General features: G+C 47.8%; 1 protein-coding gene across 3 annotated transcripts in view; it reads right to left on the bottom strand.

Moving 5' to 3' along the window:
* The window catches only part of SUFU (SUFU negative regulator of hedgehog signaling), an 86,936-nt gene that overhangs the window by 30,128 nt on the left and 32,162 nt on the right, over window positions 1-24,646 (bottom strand). For 2 of the 3 annotated variants that reach the window (XR_014618644.1, XM_084290647.1), the window contains exons 4-8: window positions 13,178-13,320; window positions 10,587-10,672; window positions 8,586-8,658; window positions 3,917-4,073; window positions 2,282-2,393 (exon numbers count right to left, since the gene is read on the bottom strand). Coding sequence is in view for 2 of the 3 variants with exons in the window: in XM_084290647.1 (XP_084146773.1) it covers window positions 2,282-2,393; window positions 3,917-4,073; window positions 8,586-8,658; window positions 10,587-10,672; window positions 13,178-13,320 (571 nt within the window). In the remaining variant the exon portion in view is untranslated. The remainder of the gene's footprint in view (window positions 1-2,281; window positions 2,394-3,916; window positions 4,074-8,585; window positions 8,659-10,586; window positions 10,673-13,177; window positions 13,321-24,646) is intronic. The other variant, XM_084290648.1, reaches the window with a different exon arrangement.

Below are 24,646 nucleotides of genomic sequence, written 5' to 3'. Positions count from 1 at the left end.
ACTACACGCAAAAACTGAACTCCTGAGCTACATCCCCCTGCAGCAGTGGGAGACAAGAGACTCCAGACCATGCACATGGGGTTAGAGTAGGTTGTCCAACCTTGCTCAAATGCTGATGCAGAGACAGTACATTGAGAAAGGCCAAGTGCTGGTAAGATCTTCCTCTGCTGCTTCACCTGTACCATAGTGTGCTGGAAAAAACGTTGACTGGTAAGTTTTCACTAAAGGGTAATCATCAGGTCTGATTTAACTACAGATTAGTTAGAAGTTATGAGTAAAAACTGCTTGATGCTACAAATCACCCATCTCAGGGAGGACAACGCATCAAACAAGTCCCACTGCATGTTACACGAACTGGAGAAGAAAAACCACTGCACGAGTCGAAAAAGACCTTTCCCAAACTCCTCTAAAAGTAGTCATTGAGGAGATAGGAAGGAGGTATTAGGGCACACCGCTGTTTAAGTTGAGGAGATCAGATGTTAACCAGAGTGACCACCAGTAAGACACAGAGCAGCCTGATAGCTCTCTTTCCCTAACAGCAATGCTGTTATGGAGAACCAGGCTAGCTATCAGCTTCCACAGCAGCAGCCACAGACCTCAGAGCAAGGTATTGATCTTCCAGGAGACAAACACTGGGAACCAGCCATTCCTACCAGCCGTGCTTCATGGAGGATGGGTGTGCAGCTGCTACAGGTAAGAGCTTTGCTACAAAGGGTGCTATCGTGGATGTGAAGCTCTGAATTTGACCTGCCTTCCTCTCTGTCTCAGAACAGCTAAAAACTCAGGTAAATATTTGTGTGCTCCATCACAGACCTCTACGAACATTTCAGCACTCTGTCTTGAGCACACCTCTGTTTATCATACCTTGAATAGCAGACAGCTTTCTTATCTAAGCAACAACTGCCTCCCAGCATTGTGGCTTTCCCATCGGCTGCCTCCCTTGTCCTGATGAACACCCAAAATGTTTCTGGTCTCTCCCAGCTGCTGCAAACAGAGAGCTTTTACTGCCATGCAGATTTATGCAGGAGCCTGGCATCAGTGAGAAATCCTGCTCAGTACTTCTAAGGCTGGCAGTGATTGATTCTTGCAAATGAGATGATATCATCTGCTTTTTTCAGTGGGGCCAACGGGACCAACCTTCAGGCAGAGAAGTACTACTCAGAATCAGAGTCAGGTAAGAATCTGGCTCTGTATAATTACTACATATCAAAAATAACATTACTGAAACAATACTAAAACCACCTGATAATTTTATTATTTTTTTCAATTTTATAAGCACTAATATCTCATCTTACGTATTAGTACACAATATCAGCAATTGATATAATACTTTCCCAAAGTACCCAGAATTATTTATAAGCAAATTAAATCAGAGGTCACCCAGAAAATGGAACAAGAAAGGATACCAGAGTCCCAATTAAGTATGAGCAGTATTTTTTCTGTGAAATGCTTGATCAAGAACGAAACTGGAATTGAAACAGAGCAAGGTGCTGCTCCTGCCTGGCACTACAGGAAAGAGCTGATTTCATGATGATCTTTACTCTTAAAGCAAGAAAGCACAGATGTTCACAAGAGACTAGAAAATACCAAGACAAAAAGAGTACGGGAAAGATACATGCCTTTCTGCATCACTTCGATGAGAACATTATGATTTATGGAAGAGATTAAACTAGTATAGTAACCAGCCTAAAATGGAAGAAACACAAGAAGACTGAAGATACTGCTGATGGCTTGAAACCACAGGTAATTTCCTACAGATTTACTGCAGCCAAAATTCACAAATGAGGAGAGATCTCCAGGCCCACCTAGTCCCCCTTTACTCACCTGTTAGTGTACAGACCATTAGATGTGAGGGTGATAACTGGCAGGTGATCACTGACAGTACCTGCCTGCTTAGGCAAGACTGAAGTCCCCTTAAAAATATCAATGTTTTAATCAAAAGCTCTCTAACTATGAGCTTGGAAACAAAATGTGCAGGCAAAAATATCAGCAAATGCTCACCTATGCCACCTAGCTCTTTGGATACCTCAAGACTTTTTGACAGTACATTTTAAAGGGCTCAGTCCAGCCAATGGCAGGGGGCTGGAATTAGATGGTCTGTAAGGTCCCTTCCAACCCAAACCATTCTGATTCTTCCTTTGTCTTTGCCCTTTGCAAGTGTTTGCTATCAGCTTTTTTCTCTGCCTGCCAAGCCTTTTCCCACCCAGCTTTAACTGAGTTTTCCAGTCTGAGCTCTTAGCATTCCTCCTCCCACCACCTGAGAATGCATGACGAAACTTACGGTGCTCGGTCATGGTTCAACCCATTCTGTCTTTGTGCATTTATTGGAGGTAGAACAGGTTTGCTGTTAATCTCAAGCCCTCTCCGCAAAGTCTCCCTGATTTGTTCTGTATCTGCAAAGAGAATTTTTGTAGTGTGACTCAGAGTCCCCAGAAACATCACATAACACAAGGAAACACCAGCTTTTCTTAAACGGCCTGTCTCTACGGTGTATTTCAACTAAACTCTTCCCCTTCAGAACGAAATAAAGAAATACTACGGGTGAATTCTTAATGGCCCTTCCTGCACCTCAGCAGTTACTTCACTTTATAAAGTCAGCCTGAATTCTCATGTTTTGGGTTGCAACGTTATGTCAAGCAAGGAGAACTGGAAGCTTTTCCCAACGAGAAAATTCTGGGTAGTTTTGTATCTTTTCATAAAGGAGGTGTTTGCTGTACCTAAAGCTCTTGCAGAACCTCCTGACACAGCCAGCCTTTGTGCTGGAAGTCACTTTTCTCATTAGGCATAAAGGGAGTTTGCTCCTTCACCAAATGAGGGCAAGGAGATCCTGCAGCTTTTGCAAATGGCTTTGTAAATCTGATGATTCATTTACAATCAGATTCGCAAGAAGAAAGTCATTTTATGCAGGGTAAACTTCAGCCTTAAGCTCACGTGTGAAAATAAAATGCAAATTATGCAGCTCAGATGCAGCGTTCTTGCTTTTTCGTTTTCCTGTGGTGTTGATTGGCCAAATACTTTAACAGGATGCTTTCTTAACTTGCTTAGAAGTTTCCTGATCTTTTTTGATAATAAAGGTGGAGGAAAAAATATCCAAATGATTTCAAAACCTTTTGAAGGATACGACATACAAATATCATCTATGCCTGTCCCAGGCTCTGCATTTGCACGGCTGAGGAAGAATACTGCCTAGTCCTTTTAGATCCAATGCCGTTCAAAATATATGCACAGAAGCCAGACAGATCCATATATCCATATAGGGTTGGTTGGTTGTTTTAAACCATGGATTTAAAAACTGGCTATCATGGACTTAAGATACCGTTCTTAAGGAAAACATCATTAAGTCCAAGAAATCTCAAACCCTCAAATTTTATGTTACTTTGCCCGTTTGAAAGATAGCAATTTCAGGCATGCTTAATGGCCACAACATCTGTGCCCTGACACAGCATCTCACTGCAAAGGGGAACTCCACCGTATTTATTTTTTTCTTTCCAGAGTTCTGTATTTGCAAGATTCACTTGAGTTCAGCTACAGCAACACGCAGCGTCAGTCCATTGTGCCACCCAAGAAGTGACAAAGTTAAAAAGGAAACACAGCCTGGGAAAATGCAGTTGTGTCACTCTGCAGGTGCTAACAGCCCGGGTTTCACCCAGTTCTCAGCTTAACTTTGCAGATTTAGATTACAAATAGCCTAAAACCTGAAAGACACATTTAAAGAAAACAATGCAAAGATCTCCTTACCTCCTGTCTTCCTCAAAGAGGCCACACCAAAATTTATTTTGTTCCTGAGACATACTGAGCCTTCCAGCATGAGTGCTGATTTTATTTTATTTTTTTAAATGAACCCCACAATGCTGCCCAGACCAGTCAGAAAACAGGGCAAAAGGCCATGACAGCGACTCAGCCCAGGTCCTCTTACCTTTCCCGGAGAGCCGCCGCGGCTGGGTCCCAATGCAAATGCTCCTGCTGTCTTCATCATCCTCGGGGGGCCGGCTGAGATCGTCCCAGGCACATTTGGCACTCACTCCACTCAGGTTTGAGCCATCTGTCTCAATCCCTTTGTCGACTCTCTCCTGCTTGAAAAGATCCAAAACCCCACGACTTTTTTGGGTGTGACTTGACCCTGAGCCGGAACCCACCCTGGCTCCGTGCAGCACGAGCACGGCTGCCGTCAGCAGCTCCTACATCTCCCACTCTGCTGCCAGCCCCTGGGCTTTGATATATCAGCTAAGGATGATCAGACACTGAGCCAAATCTTGCAGCTGATGTGAGCTGGAACAACCTTCGTGGCAGGCTGAGCTGCACCTTTCCTCCCTGTTTCCCTCTGGGGTGCTCAAGGGCATAAATCAGGGAAAGACAGAGGTGAAAATGAGAGTTCTGGGGGATACCAGGTTGCTTCTACGTTAACACCTACTCAAAGGTGAGTTACATACTCCTATATGAAGCAAAACTTCTCAGTCTACCTGTTACATGCCACTGATAACAACCCCATGAATAACTAAGACCCCTTTCCAAGCTTACCAAAGAGTCCCACAACAAAAAGTTCAAACAGAGTTCCTAAGAGTTCACCATTTGCAAACTGCCCATACAATGACTGCTTTTTACTGTGCTGGTCTGTTCAGTTGAGGACAGATGTGCAAGGAGACATTGGTCCATATGCAAGTGTCAAAATCAAAACACACAAGCTCCCTCCCTTGCAAGTTGGACTTTCCAAGCATGTAAAGCACCGTTTGGTGTCACACACCACCACCGAGCAGCTGAATGCTCTCAGACACCACACATTTTTTCAAGGACACCTGTATCTGCTGCCAGCAAGACTGGCCCCTACGCTGCACCCAAAACCTCCAGCAGACACCTACCTAATGGGAACTGTCGTTCCTCTGAATTTCCACCCATTTCCCACAAGGGGGTAATGTTGAGCTGAACAGACTTAGGGCTGGGTTACACCGAGGAAGGGCTGCTCTTACACTGGCACCTCTCTCCTGGCATTGAATAAATCCGGCTCGTTTTCCACTGTTCTGTAGGGGTGTCACTTCTCATAGCAGTGATTTCCATCCCACTACATCCAGCTGGGTCACCTCAAAATACGCGGTAAGTCCCACTGCTCGCAGGACAGAAACTTTGCAGATTTGAGGGAAGAGCAGAGCTGTGTCCCACACGACAGGAGCAGACCTTGCTGCTCATTATTCCTAGCCTCGGGTTTGACCTTGCCACTGGAGTCAAGAGACCGTGGGAGCATTCGGTGCTTTGCAAAGTCTGTTCCCCAAGAAGCAGTTTCCAAGCTAAAACCCTCACACACTCCTCCCCCTGCCCAGCTGTAGCCACTGTACCCTATAAAGAGCCTTGCTTGCTCTTGTGACCATCCAAGAGGGGATTTGAGCAGCTCAGAGATAAGCACGAGCGCTCCGGGTGTGGTTGCACAGCGTTTGAAGCTGATGTAATTCACAGCGGCTGCAGTCCCACCCTCCTCCATGTGCTCCTACCCCTTCCCCTCAGCCAACTGACTTTTTTTTTTTTTTTTTTCAGCTTTTTCACCTTCCTGAACTGGCTTCTCTGGCCCAAGAAGGGAGGCAGAGGGGGGTAAGACCACAGCAGTCCTGGCTTAAGTATTCAAGAGACTGCCTTCCTTCCGTCTCTCTCCCTGGAAGAAGGCTACTCGCCGGGCTCTTCCTCTGGCGTCAGGGGAAAACTGGCTTCTATGAAAAAGGAATGGGAAAATCTGAGAAATAATACAGCGGCTGGAATTTTCTTTTGTTACATGCTAAACACAGAATTAGTTGTTTAGCCCAGAAATAGAAGTTGTGAAAAAAAAAACAAGCCCTGCATCTGATTCTGCATATGCTGGTGATGCTCTGAGCGAGATTTACCACGTGGCCCTTTGGGGAGCCCTCCCCGGCGCTCTGCGAGGCTCCAAATCAGCTGGGGATTTTGTCAGCGCGGTTGGTTTTTTATTCCAGAGGTTGGGAAGTGAAGGAGGGCCACCAGACTTGCCCTTGAGCAGGGAGATGAAGGGCCCTGAGGACTCCAGCTGGACGTCTCTGGGACGTGCCGCTTCATCCCCGCAGCCAGAGGCCCCGCTCGCAGCACAGCACGACGCCTCGGGGAGGGGGAGAGGGATGTTCTGGGGGAGAGGGGGAGAGGGATGTTCTGGGGGAGAGGGATGTTCTGCAGCCCCCGTCTGCATCTCAGCTGCTCTGCAGAGCACTTCCTCGGGGGGGAAGAAGCGCTGCTCTGCTGGCATCCCTTGGAGATCAAGGGGAGCTGATGGGAACGAGCTGGCCTCAGGCTGCCTGTGTTTGTAAGCACTGATGTAGAAGGGGGAGAAAATAAGAGGAAATAACCAACACAGGGTCTCAGTTTGGGGAAAAGCAGTGCTTTTTCCCCCAGTCCCAGCCAGTGAAGATGTGCCTGGGCTGAGGGGCTCTTCTTCCTCCCTTTCAGGGCAGCCTGAGCAGGAGGTTGGAGGAGCCCAGGGCAAAGGAGGTTCAGCTTTTCCCTTCCTCAAAGAAAGGATGTTTCTGTCCCATTTTCCTCTCAGCATGTGGGAGGGATGCTCCAAGGCTCTTCTAAGCCACTGATCCCTTTCTAAACGAGCCAGAGCACTGCAGCGTGACCCGCAGAGCAGCAACCACAACTCAGGAAATTCAAATCAGCTTTATTCTCTTCTGAGATAGCTGCTAAGACAGAGAATCAGCACAGAGCTGGGGACCGACAGGGACTGCTTGACGGCGCTGCCAGGGAAATGTGAGCGGCCTACAGGGAAGCCTGGCTGCACAGAAAGCAGCCAGCGCTGCCACAGCGTTAATTGCCGACATCCTGGGATGACATCTTCGTTGGGATCCATTCGCAGCGACTTCGAACAGAAAGTACAGCTGCTGCTGCCAGGCCTGGGTTTAGGCCTCAACCCATTCCCACCAGAGACAAAGCAGCCTCACAAGGAGCTCTACCCGCGCCCTGGGAAGTCATTTTCTCTCCCCCCTCGCCTCCACCTATCCGCTGGCTGTGCCTTTCAGCTCCCACATGCCGTGTAACACCACTAAAAATGCCAGGGGAATGACACTTCATCCTTCGCCCACTAATTGTGGGCAGGAGGGCTGGCCCAGCCCTGCCCACGGTCAGGTTTTGGGCTCTTTTCGGGACTTGTCCCTGCAGATTTTGCTCCGTGTCTCCCCGCAGTCTGTAGGAGCGTGGCAGGAAGGAGCAGCGCACACCTGCGCATACTCATTGTTGAAAGAGCAAGAGAGAACAGAAACAGGAATGTTTTAATGTGAGGAAGTCCGGAAAGACCACAGACGGAGCAGCCGTCAGTGGCAGGACACGCTGGTGAGGCAGAAGTACTCTTTATTTGCCTTAACTTGCCTTGGCTGACTCAGATTCCAGTAAGCCCAGCCACTTCTCATTTACAGTAAATTGAAGAAAACCCTGTTATCGTGAGGAATCACCGCTGCTGCAGAGAGCAGACAACACCCTCCAGGAGGGGAGAGGGCACACAGGCGAAATTCTGAAGAGCCTGAAAACTCTCGCGTGAAAAACTTGCAGTCGTATTCGCTCCCACACTGTGGGACGTTGGCGGAGCATTTTTTTTCCCCCTCTCAGGCTGGGGTTGTTATTTTGGATGAACAAACTCTTCAGAACAGTAAAAGTAGAATTTGGTTTCCTTCCTGAGCTTTCAAATTAAAAGATGCTGTGAGGCAACTGGGGGTAATCAGATACAGACACACAGACCATAAGCGAACGCAAGAGCTTGTACAAAACGTGCACATATGCACGTGCCTTACCAGGCTACGCCATAAGTTCTCTGTTAAAGGGAAATACTCCGTGAGTCACCAAAACGAGGTCAGCACCATGCTGGATTTGCCTTGGACCCCTGCTCTCCAGTCCCACAGCTCTGCTGAAGGGGCACAGAATTGCTTCCCAAGCACACAAATCGGCGGTAGGTTGCGGGATGGAGGTAAGCCCTCCACAGAGGTCCTGATCTTGTCTTTAAACTTGGGAAATTCACAACTTCAGCTCTGAAGCAGAAGGTTTAACAGACCTTCCTGCACGTATTATTAATAACGTCATGAGAGGCTTTTGGCTCACCATAACTTTTCAGATCATGCTGACTACTTGGCCTCAAGTGACATCCTACAGGAATGAGCTACGCTGTCTCATTTGCTAAGAAATAAGAACTACTCATTTTGATTTTTGTGTCTTATTTCTCCTTATGCTTCCATATAAAACAAAGGAGGAAGTTCCTGCTCTACCATCTCTAAAGTGGATACCGTTCTATACTCTTCATCATTTGTTTTCCTTCTTTCTTAACCATGCCACAAATCTTACTAATTGGTCTCATACATGAGATCGTGTTTTCTTGGCCTAGCTTCTCTTCATTTCCTCCTAAAGCCACCATCCACTGGGGGCAGAATATGAGCACTCTTGAACCACTTCTGAGCCAGCAAACAGTCTCTAAGACTTTTCTGAGATTACTGCAAAAATTGAGAAGATCTCAGCACCTTTACAGAAAATAATAAAACTGGTTTATGCCATTAAACCCGTTCTCCCTGGCTACCACAAAAGACGTGATGTTTTATTAACTAAAGACATACTTGCAGATGTGGGTCGATTTCAAATATCGTTTCTCCTCTTCGCATATCTGTTATCAGCCAGGGTCCTCCAGCTCTACAAAGAAAGAAAGGCAATGAACCAAACAAGGCTTTAGCTAGGAATGAAAGCCCTCCGTGACCTGTTTCTTGCCTGGTGTCTGGCACCACAAAGTCCTACAGGGCAGTCTAGATTGATGCAGGCTATCCCCTGTGTGTACCCACTTCCTCGTGCAAGACTTAAGTGAGTTTTATAGGTAACTGAATTGGGACTGAGAAGTCCAACATGACCTGGTATATGAGATATAGGTACATGAGAGATCAGCAAGGCATGGGTCAAGATTTACACCTCTCCTAAGCATCTGAAGATGCAGCTGGGTCCCAATGGGACTTCCCTTTTTGCTGAGATCAGCAGTCATGTTCAGCACCATAAAAAGCTCATTGCTCTGATGAACATCCTCACAATAGACATTCCGCCCAGATGGTACTTAATGGCTGAGTACTCAGATGGTTCAGCAAAATCCTTGTTTTCGCTAGCAGTGAAAGCTGGAAGGGTCAAGATGTACCCCAACAGAGGCGATAGAAAGATTACTGTGAAGATGAACTACTTGGGGACTTGAGTTTGGGTCACAGTGCACCCAGGCTGGAGAAATCAGCCTCAAAACAAGCTTTTTGAAATAAAAACCGAAGTCTTGTGAAATCACCAGAGTTGTTTTTCTTTTTTTTTTCATGAGACACTGTTATTGCAGTCAAAAGCCCCCTCCTCTGGCCCTGTCTGTGTTAGACTCCTAAAGCACTTGCAGCCAGACCAATAAAGGTTAATATTTTATAGGTTTTCGGATGCATCGGTAGCTACTCTTTTTTCACATCACTTTGGAAGCTGTTAATTTGTAACTGCAGAAGTGCCACCTGCTTCAGTTCCTCACTGGGACGCAAGAGCCTTTTCCCCTAGCTCTGTATCAGCAGCTCAGCAGTTTGCAGCTTTGCCTTTGAATCAGATGCATTTCTGGATTTCATTTCATCCTTGGAAAGGTGCTTGTGCCACAGCACAAAAGCCAAAAACCAACATGAAAACAGACTGGGGAGAGGGGTGCTACATCTGCATTGGTTTAGAGGAGTCAAGGGAGCTGCAGACAGCATTTATTGTCTTGGGGTCCCAGAAACAAAGCTTGCAGATGGACAAATTCCCTCTTCTCCAGGGCAATCACATGAATTATTTGCACTTGTGCCTAAATGGGAAAAGTTCAAGTTTAAGAAATTCAGCAGCAAAGGCTGGACTCTTCCAAATAATCAATCAATTAAAGCCCACGGTGGCATTACAGACTGCACTATTGTGCCCATATTCAAAACCACTTTGTTTAAAATGTTTTGAGCTACTACCACACTGCAATAATCTCAAAATATAGGAGAAAAGCATTTAAAGCAAATGCCTGCAAATCAAAAAAGTTTGGTTGCAACCTGGCAGCAAATAAAGCATCAACAGATTACGTAATATTTAAAATCTGTCTCCTCCTTGACCCAACAATATCTTTGTTTTGCCAAGGGAGAAATAACAGGATGAACTTCACTCCTGTGAACACTCTTTCTACTGCAAATTGGCCCTTCAGGACAGAGTGATTTTCTCACTTTCAGACAGTACCCAAGCTTTTGCTCGGCACTCTAAGTCAGACCCTTACTTCCCTTTTTTTCGAACTACTCAGAGAGGTCACCAGTAACAGCTATTTTGTCTCCTTCAGGAAGAACCAATGGGAAAATGCTGCAGGTGCAAAAGACAGGAAATTTAGCTTGTAAAAGCTCATTGTGTTCCGCCCTGAACACGTGGACTTCCACATGCATTAATCTGCCATCTGAGCATCTGTGTGCGAGCAGATTTGCAATGAATTCCCATCTTTAGCTACAGCATAGGACTAAATAAGTTCCGCCAACCAGTTAAAGATTGTTGATAAAAACAAACTGATTTGTTCTCTGTCAGTACGCCCCTCTGGATGGGGCTACAGGAACACTTACACTGGCACAGTCCGAAGCAGCTCCAGGATCCCTTGCCCGTTCCATTGTTGAGCTGCGTGCAGCTCCTCAGTGCAAACCCCAACAATCTGGAAGAAATAAAAACAGAGATGGGAACTGTGTGAAAACTGTGAAGAACACGTGCCACATGGTGCTGGATCAAACTGTAGCGATACAGAGAAGCACCATTCCTTTGAACTAACGAGACAAGCGAGGACAAGAGGAGCCTGAGACAACAAAGAGATTCTGCAGTTCCTTCTGCCCTCCCAATATCATGTGAAGTGCCCTGGCATGTATGATTTAACGTTGCATGGAGTGTGTGAATTAAATAAGAGGAAGGCCTGGTGAAACATCAGGGCTTACTGGTCTGTTGTCACACTTCAATCGAGTCCACACAAGAGAATCCAAGCCAGGACAGGTTAGGGTCTGAGTACACGCAGAACACCGTGCTGCTGGCCAATTGCTAGGAGCACGAGTAATAACAAACCATCAATTTCCATCAGGCAGGAAACTAACTGCCACCAAGGAACGCTTTGGTGCTCATGGATCCTTGACCGACTTTGTTTGCAGACTGGTTAAATCTCACCTACCACGACAAAGTAGAGCTGCTAACATAATGCATAATCCACTCCTCACTGCAGGCAACTGCAGACTTCTGCCTTCCTGCATAAGGCAGGATGTGTTTGCTCTTCAGGATGAGATCTACCACACTGAACAATACCAGACATCCTTCTCACAGCAGCTGAGATCAGACGCTTCAGATGAAGGGGCGAAATATTCTTCAGCTGATAGAGAATGGCAGTTGTTTTTGTTTTTTCTTTGATCCATCAAGCACTGGCTTGTGCTTTGGAACACAATGATTCACCCCCTGGGATGAGAAAAGATTTTAGCCACGGACTTCTGCTTTGTCTCTCAAGACTTCTTTCCCAATGACATTGGATTCTTGGTCAGAATCTGTTCAAGTGGTGCTTTATCAGAGAACAGGAAAATTGAAAACTTAAGTCCTGTAGAGCAGTAAGCAAGAGTACACGATGTGCCTTCACCACAAGCAAGTATTTACACTGACCAAGATCTGCATGGAAACCTGTCAGCATGCACCCTACCTCCTCTGCCCCTCGCAGAGCTCACTTTCTCAGGACCCAGCCCCTGGGAACTCACTTCATCCCCACCCACCTCCCAGGCTTCCTCCGTGAGCAGCCTGAATCACCCTCACTTCAGCACACCCCTCCCTGCGCCTTTACTCACTAATTACATGCAAACAGCAAGACTCTAAACAGGAAATTATTTTGTGTTCATTCTTGCCTTTTTGCAATCATTTATCCTCGTGGGTCAAACTGAATCCATAACAACGAGCATCAAACAAACAAAGGGGAAAAACAAGTCAACCCAACGTGCTGCAGAAGATTGGAGGCCAACAGCCTCAGGATGCAACAAGCTGACTGCCCTTTGATCCTGACCAGCTGGGCACTAGAGAAGGGATGCAGACTAATGCAACACTAACTGGGGAGTCAGCCAGCAATCACCCTGCTTCGCCTGAGTCTCTACTTCTGCTTCCAGACCCTACAATTCACCTTGTACTGATTAACCCCACACCCGTCTCTTTCTTGTTGATACAACACAGACTTTTGGGCAAATTGGAAGGTTCAGGAAAGCCTTTGCCCTCGCTCAGCAGTTGCCTTGTGCAGGTCTGTGATAATGGAGCTTCCCTTTATGCACTGCAACTACAGCTGAGCACAAATGGAAACAAACAGAAGCTTAAACTGTAAAATACAGACACTTGCATTCTCCCACGTGGCTGAAGCTTCTCCAAAGAGCAAGGAAAAATCAGCAGTTGGCGTCAACTCTGCTATGTCAACTCTTTTGCTAACGTTAGTAAGTCCACATGTAATTTTTTAAAAGTTCAAAGCAGCCCTTGTCCGAGAGAAGCTTGGACACCACTGAGAAAATGGAACCTGGGACAGCCAGCAAACCTGTTTGGCCAAGGAAGCTCCCCTCACTGAGCAGCAGTGTTAATACACAAGGGTTGTTTCATTTGCAAAGCAAACCTGAACCTTTCTTAAACAGATCAGTACAGGCAAACCCACATAGCCTCTAAAGAATCCTTATTTCTATGTGGCAGGCTACAGTTTGGCCATTAAATAACTACAATAATTTGCCAGTCCTACTAAAAACATCTCTTCTAGAACTGAAACCAATGGATCATCCACTGATACTGCCAAAACATTAATGTGAATTTAGCCCTGTATTATTATTATTTAAGTGTTTCTCTCAGCTTTTTTCCCTCCATTTGTGTTTGAAGTTTCAGAGCAGTAAGGTAAATACTCAACTCCAGGTGTGTTTCAGGGTGTAAACCTTTTCTTCATAAGATAGGCCTCTATCCTGAGAACTGAGTGTGCCATTACTCAATCCCAGTAAAATCCTTACTGAACACCTCCAGGGTAACACCTCAAAGGTGAGATTCATAGTAATCAAACACGGAAGCAAGGTGGAAGACAAGTGAATAAGCATCTGACTTATCAAAGCTAAATAAAATGCAGTGTTAGCTGCATTCCACGCCCAGGAAGTGATGGAGCCAGCACTGCTGGGTGTCATACCTGTAGGAAAGTAACGACCCCAAAAGGAGTCTGCACTGGCTGCATCTGAGGGTCTTCTGTCAGTAACATGTGCTGGATTCTGGATTCACTGTTGTCCAAAGGGCTGTGCCACGACACATGGTCACCGCTGCAGAAGGTGTTTTCTGTGAGGAAGAGAAACAAGGAATGTTTAGTCCCTAAATTCTGCTGGAATATTCCTGCTGAGGAGCAGGACTGTCCCTGGATGCTGTTCACAGTGACTGCCTCCAGCCGGCTCTGCTGCATCCCCAAGTCAGCTGAAGCACCTGAACCAGGAAAGGAATCTCCCTGAGCCACCTGGCTTACAAGCAAAAAAAAAAAAAAAAAAAAAAAAAAGAGGTTATAAATTAAGTTTATATATTAAATGCCAGCAAATAAATAAAATGAGTCTCTCTCTAATTTACTGTTTGTCTCATTTTGTGAGAGGGTACAGACAGTCAGAGGGCCATACAGGATGCGATTCTTACTTGGTTTGCAATGCCAACTTGCCACAGCGAACAGATTCTGAAATGTGAATTAGACACAAATAACGCCCTGCTACACCTAATAAAGCACAGTCTGCTGCCCAACTTGTGACAGTCCAAGTCAAAGACACTTTCTCTTCTAATTGTCTGGCAGCTCTGGTGCAGCGTTATAATTAATATGTTCCTTCTTTCCCAAACAATGAGAAAACCAGTAGGCTGTAAATTTCACTCCATGTCAGAAGAGTCTGCATCAAAACAAAGGGCCAGAAATTATTTTCCCCTCTTCACAACTGTAAGAATTCCTTTCTTTTCCTCCTCAGAAATATAAAAACTAGATAATCCCATGTCCTACAGCTGGTTCAAGCCAAAGGCACAGCAGAACCCCTGCATATGTTGCTGCCTCCGACGAGGAGAGGCTAATGCCTGCTCTCTGGAGGAACTAGGAGTAAAACCACCAGCCACGACCATTTTCCCTGCAGTTAAAGCATGGTGCAGCTGCACACAGTTGGAGAAGGGCATGTGCAAGCGTGCTGCCCAGCCAACTGCCTCGAACGGGGGTCTTGCAGCGTCCCCCTGGATAGTTTTTTCACTGTACAGAGAAATCAGCAGCTTGGAAGCCACATTATGCCCTCTCACATAGGTGTAGCACCCCAGGAATGATCCGAGTATTGCCTGCATGTTTCTAAAACCACCTACAGGCTCATGCTTCCTCCTTACATTTTATTTATGAAGCCAGGCTGGCCTCTCCCAGCTGTGCCAGGGGTAAAGGCAAGCCTTTCCCACTGAAGGATGACCAAGACTTCTGCTGTGGGCCGAAAAACATCAGCAATTCCTCGCATTGCTGTCTGAAGACACTGGAGTACCTCCCGTGATGTGGAGCAGGTCCAGTTCAGGAGTGCTGCCTGCTGCAGATCCTCCCCTGCCTTGCAGCGGTGCAGGATGCTGCAGGTGAGCAGAGGAGAGGCACCTTGCAGCTGCTGTGCCCCAAAACACCCCAGCAGGGAGCAAACTCACGCTGCCACGGCCAGGGGGTTAATTCAGGGTGTCGCAGGCAACTCCCAGCTCCTCCACCAGGTGTCCCCATTGGCGTTTATTTGGGCTTTTCACGCTCTACGGCTTTGCAGACGGATTTCTGGGACAGCTCAACAGATTAAGAGTTAATATAAACTTTAAAAATTAAATAAAACACCAGGAGGAACTCGGCCTGCAAAACGAGGCACGGGACTGAAGTGTTGAGATAAGTCAGGGAGTGCTTTGCTTAGCTAAGAAAGAAAGAAAACAGCAAATGTGAGCCGCTTGAAAGAAAGAAAGGAGTTTATCTTTCTGTACAATAAATTACACGCTTCCAGCTCTGCGGCTGAAAGGAGTGGCTCGGAGCATTACTTCACGTTTAAAGTTGGGACGTGTAAGCAGACAGAAATGAGAAATATGATTGCAAAGTTTTCCTTATATCAAAATGGGATTAAACAAACAGACAAAACCGGCACAGTTGCAAAGGATCTCGCTGATGTTTTCCAGGTTAGGCAAAACGTGGCTGATTAATTTTATTTTTTAAATGATAAAAGCCTCTCAGTCACAGTTTTCAGGAATGAAACAAAACCACAAAGAACGTATTCTTGGGCCCTGTCTCTATACCACAACATTTTGCCCATCAAATGCTCACCCAATTCTATGCTGATCGATCGCTGCGTTTCACTGCTGCTGCTGCTTCTCCTGGGAAATCCCAGCCCGTTTAGAGCAGGTTTTCAAATGCAAATGTCTCTGCTGGAAATCCACCTGTTTATGTCCAGGCGAACACTGAACACTTAGAAAATCTCCCTCTCTCTCTCACATGCGGCCGAACAGCAAAAAATTCACACTGACTACTCAATTCAATCAAAAAAAAAAAAGAAAAACCACAAAACCACATTCTGCCAATAACCCGCAGCCCAATTAAAAGTTGTAAGAGTGCAAAAAGTTCAGAATTACAGCCCAAAACTCAGCTCTGTGCTTGCTGCATTGTAAGCCGTGCAGAATGTAAGATCAGCTCCTGTACAGAGACCGCTGGAGGACGGAGGAGAGCCTGAACTGCAGGACCTGGAGGCACAGAAAGCGAGGAGCTACAGGAACAAAGCAGGAGATGACCACTTGCACTCGCCTCCTGCTGGAAACGGGGATGTGCACCCTCCCTTCCCACCTCTTGCACCCAATTTGTAAAATGAGACTGTCGAAATCTTTAAGCTCCAAACAATGTTTTAACCAAAAGATGCTGAAGTTTTCGTAAATTTGGATTTACATCTCAGCTGTGGTTTTCGTGAATGTTATTGAATTGGAGCGTGGATCAGCCAGATAGATCCTCGCAGACATCACTGCACAGATGGACAGGAAAAACCTCCTGCGGTTTTTGTCCCTTCCTATTATTTGCAGTGCTGTCAGCAATGTGAAAACTTCCCTTCATCTGCACATATACAATGTGCTAATTTTTCCTACACACAGATATTTATTTCCATAACAACAAGAGATGAGTCGGCACAGGAGGTGTGTGCTCATCTCAGGTACAGCAGAAGCACAAACACCTTACGAGGAGCAACTCACTTCAGGAAGATGCGGTGGTTCCCCAAAAAGCATCCCCATTTCTGCCATACCATGCAGAAATAACCGGAGAAACAGCCTGCCATCTCCCAGCTCGTTTCTGTGTGCTGCTGTGAACCAGGACCTACAGTGACACCAATATGGGTTTACAGCCATACCTTCTGCACGTGTTTTGAAGTCTACTGCATTTATTGAATGAGAAACCTACAGTCATGACTGGAAACGACTTCTACCTGAAATACTGAAAATACAGATGTGAAAATAGGCATTAATGCACACATGAAATAAATGTTTCATGTAAAAACAAAAGATGTCCTAGTGCTAGGACAAAACCCGCCTCTCCTTCCTAATAAACGCAGAATGCTCCTTTGCAAATTGTCTTGGTTTAGGAAGCCTGCAGGTTTACAGCCACAGCACCAAAGCTGCTTCTGCAGTGATCCCATCACACCCCCGATGCTCTCCCCTGCCCTGGGAGATTTGGGAACAGGCTCAGCTTTATCCAAGCCCGCTCCCAGCTCCACTGACCCAACTTTTTCCACTCCCACCAAGCCCTGCTCCGACAGCCCTTTTGATCTGCTGAAACGCTGTGCAGATGACCGTGCTGAGGCAGTTTCTTATCAGTTCCGAGGAGGGATTCAAGTTTTTCTGTACAAAGAGCGAGCACAACAGATAGGACACAAGGCTTCGTGCTGTATTAATGAGACAAAACGCATTTGGGCCCAGAATCCAGGAAGGGGTAAGAGAGCTTTCAGTGAGAGCTGTGAAAAACCATGGGAAAGCATCTCCTCTACCATTCAACGAGGGCAACGATCAGCCTGTGGGCAACAAATGCCAGGACTACGGTGGCATTTGCTGCTGCCACGTTGAATTTCCAGGACTTACACCAACACAGCAGCACGATCTGGTCTCATGAAGCCCAGACTTTGTTTTTTTTTTTCCTGCAAGTGTGCGTTTTAACAAAACCTCCTGAACTATTCCGTGCTGTTAGGGAACGCTGATTCCACAGAACTGAAATGCTTCATAGGGAGGTATCGATTTCATAAGAACTGAACACGGAAATCGTTACAGCATTTCATTGCAAACTTATTATTTCATTTCATAATTTATAACAGCAAATCTGAAGCTCCCTCTAGCTCCACAGCACTGAGAAGTCTCTAAATTTCCCCTAGACCGGCTCTTGCATCGCTCCATTATGCAAAAGCAGCATCCATAACGCAGCTACACCAGACTTCTCTGTTAAGCCTCCCATATTTTGAAGTCTTTAAAATGTCATTATCCATTTTCTTTTACAGCCCACATAAAGCAGGTGAGGCTCCTTCGTGCAGCAATGGCCATAATTCAGCTGTGCAATCTCTCCTAACTTTACTATCCAACTGCTCAATAACGAGAGCTGGGGAAATAACTCAGAGGCAACCGTTCCACTGTGGACTAGTAAATTTTCTTCGTGTAACGTTGCTCATGTATTTTCTTGGAGCGCATTCCCCTCGCCTTTAATTTGACTAAATATAGCTAATGCCTAGAGAAATAAATTCAAGTCATATTCTTGGCCTCAAGATGTTTTATAAACAGCGTGGCGCATGCAATCCATGCTCGAGAGGTGTTAGCGAGCTCTAGAGAGAGACACAACCCGTTTCCCGCTGCATTTTCCATTTCTTTTTTAAACCTGCGAGTTAAATATCTTCTCTTGCATGTGTATAGGGAACAGTATGGGGGAAAAGACAGTGCAGATGCTGTTCCACCAGCAAGGAGACAACTCAAAGCATCCCTCCTGCCCATGCATGGCCTGGCACAGTCTCCAAGTTAAGATCACACCAGCCTGATTCCAGCAAAAGCCAGAAAACTTCTCCTTGAGACCGGGTCATGCCAACACTTCTTTAGATAGATTTTCAATTTAGGGAAATCGGTTTGTAACCTGACCTTTCTTCTGTGTCACTTCTGAGACACCTCCTCCTTCACACCAGCTAAAACCTTTAGAGGAGGCGTTTTTCCCTCTAAACCAATGAGTTTGATAAATCCGTGGTGGTTCTGAGCTGACACCGAGCAGAGGGGGAGAAGCCCCCAAGTACGTTAACTACTAAACATGCTCACTTTGGGGAAAATGGCTGCTCTGCTGCGCTCACACCCTTCAAAAGCAAGTTTCTGTGTTCCTCCTGTCTCTGCAGAAAGCCAGCCCATCGTTACACGGTCACTTTATTCCGAGATGAATGCGATGCTGCTGAAAGAAACCACCCTGCGTGCCCCCCTGTGACAGCAGGGGCTACCTGGATCCCGACCCTGCGAGCTCGGGCTGAAAAAACCCATCTGAAATTCGGGACAGCGCATGGCAGCGGGGATGCTGGCAGGCGAAGGCGATGACCGCATCCCTTTGGCGAGCCAGCCCTACGTTATCTGCGGCGCTCGGCGGCTGGAAAACTTGCTGCTGCGAGGGGCAGGAGCTCGGAGGCTGGGTCCGACCGCCAGATCCGGGCTAAAATGGAAGCAGGGAGAAACAGGAGTGAGCCAGCAGGCAGGGAAGGATTTCGAGCCCCAGACTTACGGGTGCAGGAATGTTTAAGAGGCCCCCTGCGAGCTCCTGAGCAGCACGACAGCGATGCAGCCAGACGCTTAAATTGAAGGCAGCCTGTCCGATGGTTGCAGGAGTCGTGTAATTTATTGCGCCGTTATTACCACATGCGCAGTCTGCAGAATTTATTACAGAAGTGCATTTTCCCCAACACATTTTTAATATTCAGTCTGGCTTTGTTTTATAAAAAAAAAAAAAAAAAAGGTAGTCTGGCAATCTGTCACGAGTAAGCTTTGGTGCTGTGTTTCAGTACCATTTTGCAGACTGAACAGCCAGAATTAATTAAGAGAAACGAGGGGCAGACGCAGAGCCCAACGCGGAAATCTATTAGCTCTACTTCTCACCAGAGCCACTTAATACATTTCTAATCAGCTTACTAACGTCTATGACCACGCATGCAAGGATGCAGCTATAATAAACCAACGCAAAAACTAAATACGAAGGTTATCTAAAGATCTCAAAGCAATATTGTTATGGCAACTCCTCATCCAGACGGAAATTTAAACGAAAAAAAAAAACAAAAAACAGGCTATAAAGAAAAAGACTTTATTCTGACTCATTTGCCAGACACATGAAATTAAGATAATCTAGGGATAATCAAATTAATGCTAAATTCAGTCTGTCTGCTTCCTTTCCCAACCTACAAAGGACTACACAAACGGACTGGTGAAGGAGGAAAACAACGGTGATGTAAGTGGTGGGGCCTGCTGGCAGCGTCAGCTCCGAACTTCGCTTTTAGCTCAAGCTGAACCTTTTAAGAACATGGGAGGAAAGAGGAGAATCTGAGCCATGATGCATTTTTATTTTTTATTTTTTTTAAAGCTTTTTCCTCGTGGTTTTCTTAAGCAGATTTGCTGTCCTGTATCTCCCACCGGGGAAAGGAGAAGTGCCCCAGCCCGGGCTCCCTAAAGAGGAGCAGACTCGCAGCACGGACAAGATGCCCGAGGAAGAATTAAATCCCCGGAGTACAATTAAACAATGGCCTCACCGCAGGGATTCAAATTGGGCTTTTACAAACAAGGGGCCTAGGCAAAAGGTTCTTCAAAAAATAAAATAAAATAGCGTGGAGAGAAACAGCTTATCAGCACTGTAAGGACTCCTTGACCTCTGAGGTTTGAGGTTTAAAAAACACAAGAGCGATGCAGATCTTTTTAAAAAATTGATCAGCGCATTGAAAATAAAAACTGTGTGTTAACTCTGGAAAATTAACGATCCTCTCCAAGGAATCCCATCAGTTTATGTAAGTGTACGTAAACTTATTTGATCTTTTAAGTCCCCTGGGGTGAAAGCCCGAGGAAGGGGCCAGAAATGGGATGTCCCCTGCCAACCCCCCCGAGGAACAAAGAGGGCTCCTCGCTCGCCATGCAGCGCTCCCAGCTGCCTGCCTTCCAGCCCTGCTGCCACGGGGCTGGGGGAAATCGCCTCTTGTTGTATTTCAGCTCCACCAGAGTTACAAACACCGGGTTTTGTATCAGGATGCAGGCACCTGGATGCCTTCTGTGACGCTGTGTTAGCCCAAGTGCTGTTGTGCAACAGGCGGCGTGGCTCTGTGTCTCCTTTGCCCCCCGTGTTTCCCAGGATGTTTCTTCCCAGCCCTTGCCCATCTGCGTGCCTGGCTCGCTCCCTCTCCCTGCCCACCTCTGTGCAGTTTCCATTACTGCAGCCTCGGGGAATTTCTCACGCAGGCTCCCAGCGAGTGACTCCCGTGCCCAGGGCACGCTCCCACCCTCCGGGAGCCGTGGGCCCCCTGTCCTCTCCCTGACTCCTTCCAGCCCTCTCCGCCAGCCACCTCCTCCCCTGCTTCCTCTCCTCCAGCTCCGTGCTGCCCCTGCTCCTTCCAGCCCCCCGCAGCAGCAGAGGCAGGAGCTGGCACCCCCAGCACCTGCTCTGCAGAGGGCAGGGTGCCTCTCCGGCGTTGCTTTTCCACCCACGGTCCTCACCTGCCTGCTGATTTCTCCGCACAGCACACACCCAGAGGGAAGGAGTCCTGGAGAAAGGCATGGCAGCAAGGCATGGACCTCCAAACAGACACCTTGCAGTGTTTCTGCAGCAATTCCTGACAGCGAGGAGCAACCAAGAGGCACCGTGGCAGCACCCTCCTGGAGCCCAGCCTCTCACAAAATGTTTTATCCGGAGCCAGACCCTGCCACCACCATCCAGCCGTGCTGCCACCAGCTTTGCCAGCCCTAAATATCTACGAGACTTCTATTCAAGAGCTCTCAAGGAACTTCAAAGGGAAACTAAGAGACTATCCTCCTCTGAAAGGACTCGGGGATGTCAAACACAGCTTTAATGCTCGGCCTTCGCAGCCTGCATGTCCCAAGTTTGAGAGGCAGACGGAGAGACTGCGCTGGGATCTCTCTAAGCAAAAGTTACTCAACAGAAAGGGCAGCTGGACTGGGACAAAGCACCTCTGGATGTATCACACCGTAATCTCTTAAGAAAAGTTACCTAGTTACCCTGCCACTAGTTCTGGGACTCATAATGGAAATGGATGGGAGGTGTTAGAGAAACCATAGTGTATTTCTCAGTGGTTATTTTTAAGTTTTCAGGAATTTAAAGCTTGCATGGGCCAAACTTTAGTTTTACTTCTGGCAAAAGCAGGAAGCTGAAGGGCAGGAAACAGAGGAACTTTGTCTTCAAATGTATTTGTGTAAAGTATTAGCTGAGCTCTATCAGCTCCTTACAGTGGTGCGAGGGAAACGCCAAGTTTGCCCAAGAGCTATACTCATGGATCGAACACAAATCGATCGGTCTGTTCGTGGAGCACCTTTTGAAACTCCATCCCAAGCCTGCTGAGACGACTCCTTTAAGGCTCTGGCTCTAAAAGCAAGCAGGGGAGTCGGCTTTCCACAGGCTCTGGGCTGTCTGCAGCCTCCGAGTGCACTCTCCCAGTCTCTCTTCCCCACCAAGAACAAAACGCTTCCCCTGCTGTGCCCATTTGCTGCCTCCTGGCTGAGCAGGCGGCTGCGAAGGATCTTTGTGCACAGGGCTGTCAGAGGAGGGCCTGTAATGAGCTCAGCCTGCTGCCGTACTCGCAGGCAGAGGGGGTTATAGTCAGCAAGCACAGCCTGAGCACTCCTTGCTGCACAGATCTTCAATGGGAAGAGTAAGAAGGTGGATGTGTAACCGCGAGCCCAACTTCCAGCTCAGTCTGCTCTGAGATTTCATCTAACACAGGCTGGCAGCTCTCAAGGGAGAAGCCAGTCCTTTTTACAAGGCTACTCAGCACGTGTGCAACCTTCACTCTCTCCTCTGAGCATCCCAAACAATCGAGGGCAGGCAGAAGGAGAGGGCTCTCCTGTGACTGCAGAACAAGGCTGGTTTTGTGGCTTTCAGCTCCTGGATGGGAGGAGGCAGCGCTATTCTGTGCCGAAGCCTTTCGCTAGGAGAGCGGCTGCTTCCGCTTCCCAGAAAAGGCCGGGAGGGACAAAGCCTCACAAACAAGAGGCCAGAGGACCTCACACCAGCAGGAGGGGGAGTTTCTGCCTTCCCCTGAGCTCTTTCCTTTGTCTTGCATTCCTCCCGCGGCACAGGGCACGGAGCCTTTGTCCGGGCTGGGCTGACCATGTGCAGCCCCTGCCCGCTTCCCTTCCCCAGCAGCCAGAGATGCTCCTCGGGTCCCCTCCTGCAGCGGGGATGCTCTGGGGAGGATGGAGAAAAGGCTTGGGGCAGAAAGCAAGCCAGATCCATCCTGATAACCGATCTATTCCACGATAAACACCTGCCAGGAACCAGCAACCCAGCACCCCAGGGCACGGAGCCCGCTGGCTGTCCCTGCATCGCTCCGGCTCTTGCAGCAGCCTGGCATGGAGACGTGTCGCTGCTTTTTCCGTGTCTCCACGCCTGTTTGTTTCCTCCTTCTTCCAGGGGGAGCCCCCGTGCAGCAGGCAGGCTGTGATGACTGTGCATTTATAAATGCAACACGCGTCACATTTACACGTGCTGCTGCTCTGTCCGTCCACGGCATCTGAGAGCAGCGTAAGGGCGCGCGGGCTGATGCAGAGCACAAACAGAAGACAGACTATCGTATTTCTTTTAAATAAACCAGCTGAAAGAACCGTATTGAAGAGCTGAAAAGCAACGAGCCAAGTTCAGCTCCCATGCAGGGACAGGACACGGGCTGACAGAATTAAAAGGGACAGCACCAGCTGAAAGCCAGCCAACCCAAACCGCGCCCGAACCTGCTTTATCGAAATCGTGGCTACAAACAAGCTGCTTCTTTCAGGCAGCACCGAGACCCCTCGCTCACCGCCTAGAAATGGTTTGCAACCAGCAAAGCAGCCCAGGGAAGACAGCATCCCTTCTATTTCAGCCAGGTCTTTTCTAAGGAACAAAGACTTTCTGTGCCTCTGCTCCTGGCACAAAGTCTCTCCGTGCGTTAGTGTCAACCTAGCCCTTGGGGTCAGGTCTGTTCTCAGCAGAGGGCTGGAAGTCCAGAGACAACAGGGACTTCCACGACAAGGCACGGGAACTGCCCAGCCTGCTCCGTGAGCCCAGACAGACTGCAGGAGAGAATAAAGCCCAAACTCCATCAAGGTTAGGGAGGGAGAGACGAAAAGGCTTTAATTTATGTTACGCAGCTTGCTCACTGGCAACATAAGCCATGGACTTTTCTGCCCCTGAGCCAAAAGAGAGCACAGGTGTCCTTAGAAAGTTGTAGGTTCCTCGTCATGCTTTCCAAGCAGCTCAGGAGGAAGCTGGGCAAGCCTCCTGCCCTCTCCAGGCTCACGTCACCACTGCTGCCAAAGCCAAAGGCAGCGTCACACAGGTGCTGGTCCCCTCCTTTCAACTTCTCGACAAAGAGCCCAGCGTTTTTCCAACTTGGCTAAAGTGTTGCTGGGGCTTTTCCGTCAGCGCAGCAAAAGTAATTTGAAGGAGAAGAGAGATCCTAGCAGCTCTCGAGCAAAGGACAGGGAGATGCTACCCACCAGGTGCTACATCAACCATGGATGCTGATCATGTGCTGGGGTGCCTGCAGCATCGCGGGGGGCAGCGCCCTGCCTGCTCTGAACAGAAAGAGAGGCTGAGTAAATTTAATCAGCCAAAAATCTAAGGTCAGGGAATTGCATTTATGCTGCCAGGACGAACGAGGACAGGGGCAGGACGAGCGCACCACCTGCCTGGGGACACACTCAGCAGCATCCACACCTGGGGCTCTGCTTTACAGCTCCCTGCCCTCCATCAGTTTTGTACCGAGCTCTGAAAGCACCTCTCCAGCCTTGACAGAGGAAGGACAGACCGCCAGCTGCGTGCTAGTGCACAGCCTGGGGAGCCTCAGCCACAGCCTCGACCACCGCGCAGCTTTTCTCTGACGACTGGCAAGCCTCCGACCTCCCTCCGTGCCTCGGCACCCAGCTGCATGCAGGGCTGGGAGCGTTTCCCTGAATGAAGGCACCAAACTTCAAAGGTCCCTGGAATTACAGACGTACAAAAAGACAAACAACATTAAGCTCTGAAAGTGCGCAGAGAAGGAGCTGCATTAAGTTTGCCTAGAGAAGGCAGCAGCACCGATGCACGGTGCTGGGGTCTGTCCTCTCGTTCCTCTCCAAGGGTTCTCCAAGGGTGCTGCGTGCCACAGACAGCCCGTGCTGCTACACTCCTCTGGAGTCTGCTAGATGGCAAAACCACCTTGATGTTAAAAGAAAATAAAGAGGAAAAGGTGCTAGAAGCTTACAGTTTCTTGGAGAGGGGAAAAAAAGAGCTGTACTAAGGGTTTTCAATGGGCCCTGCTGCACCAAACCCAGAACCATCACGTAAAAAGAAAAACAGAGTAGAGTAGAGGAAAAAAAGTCCAATGCCAAACCAATGCCAGAAGCGAGAAGGCTTCTCAAGACTTGTTGAAGAACTGCT

Source organism: Netta rufina (assembly GCF_964035555.1).
Source record: "Netta rufina genome assembly, chromosome: 7".
Classification (NCBI taxonomy): Eukaryota; Metazoa; Chordata; class Aves; order Anseriformes; family Anatidae; genus Netta; species Netta rufina.
Note: the sequence above shows the minus strand (reverse complement) of the source record. Positions and strands in the feature narration are given on the sequence as shown.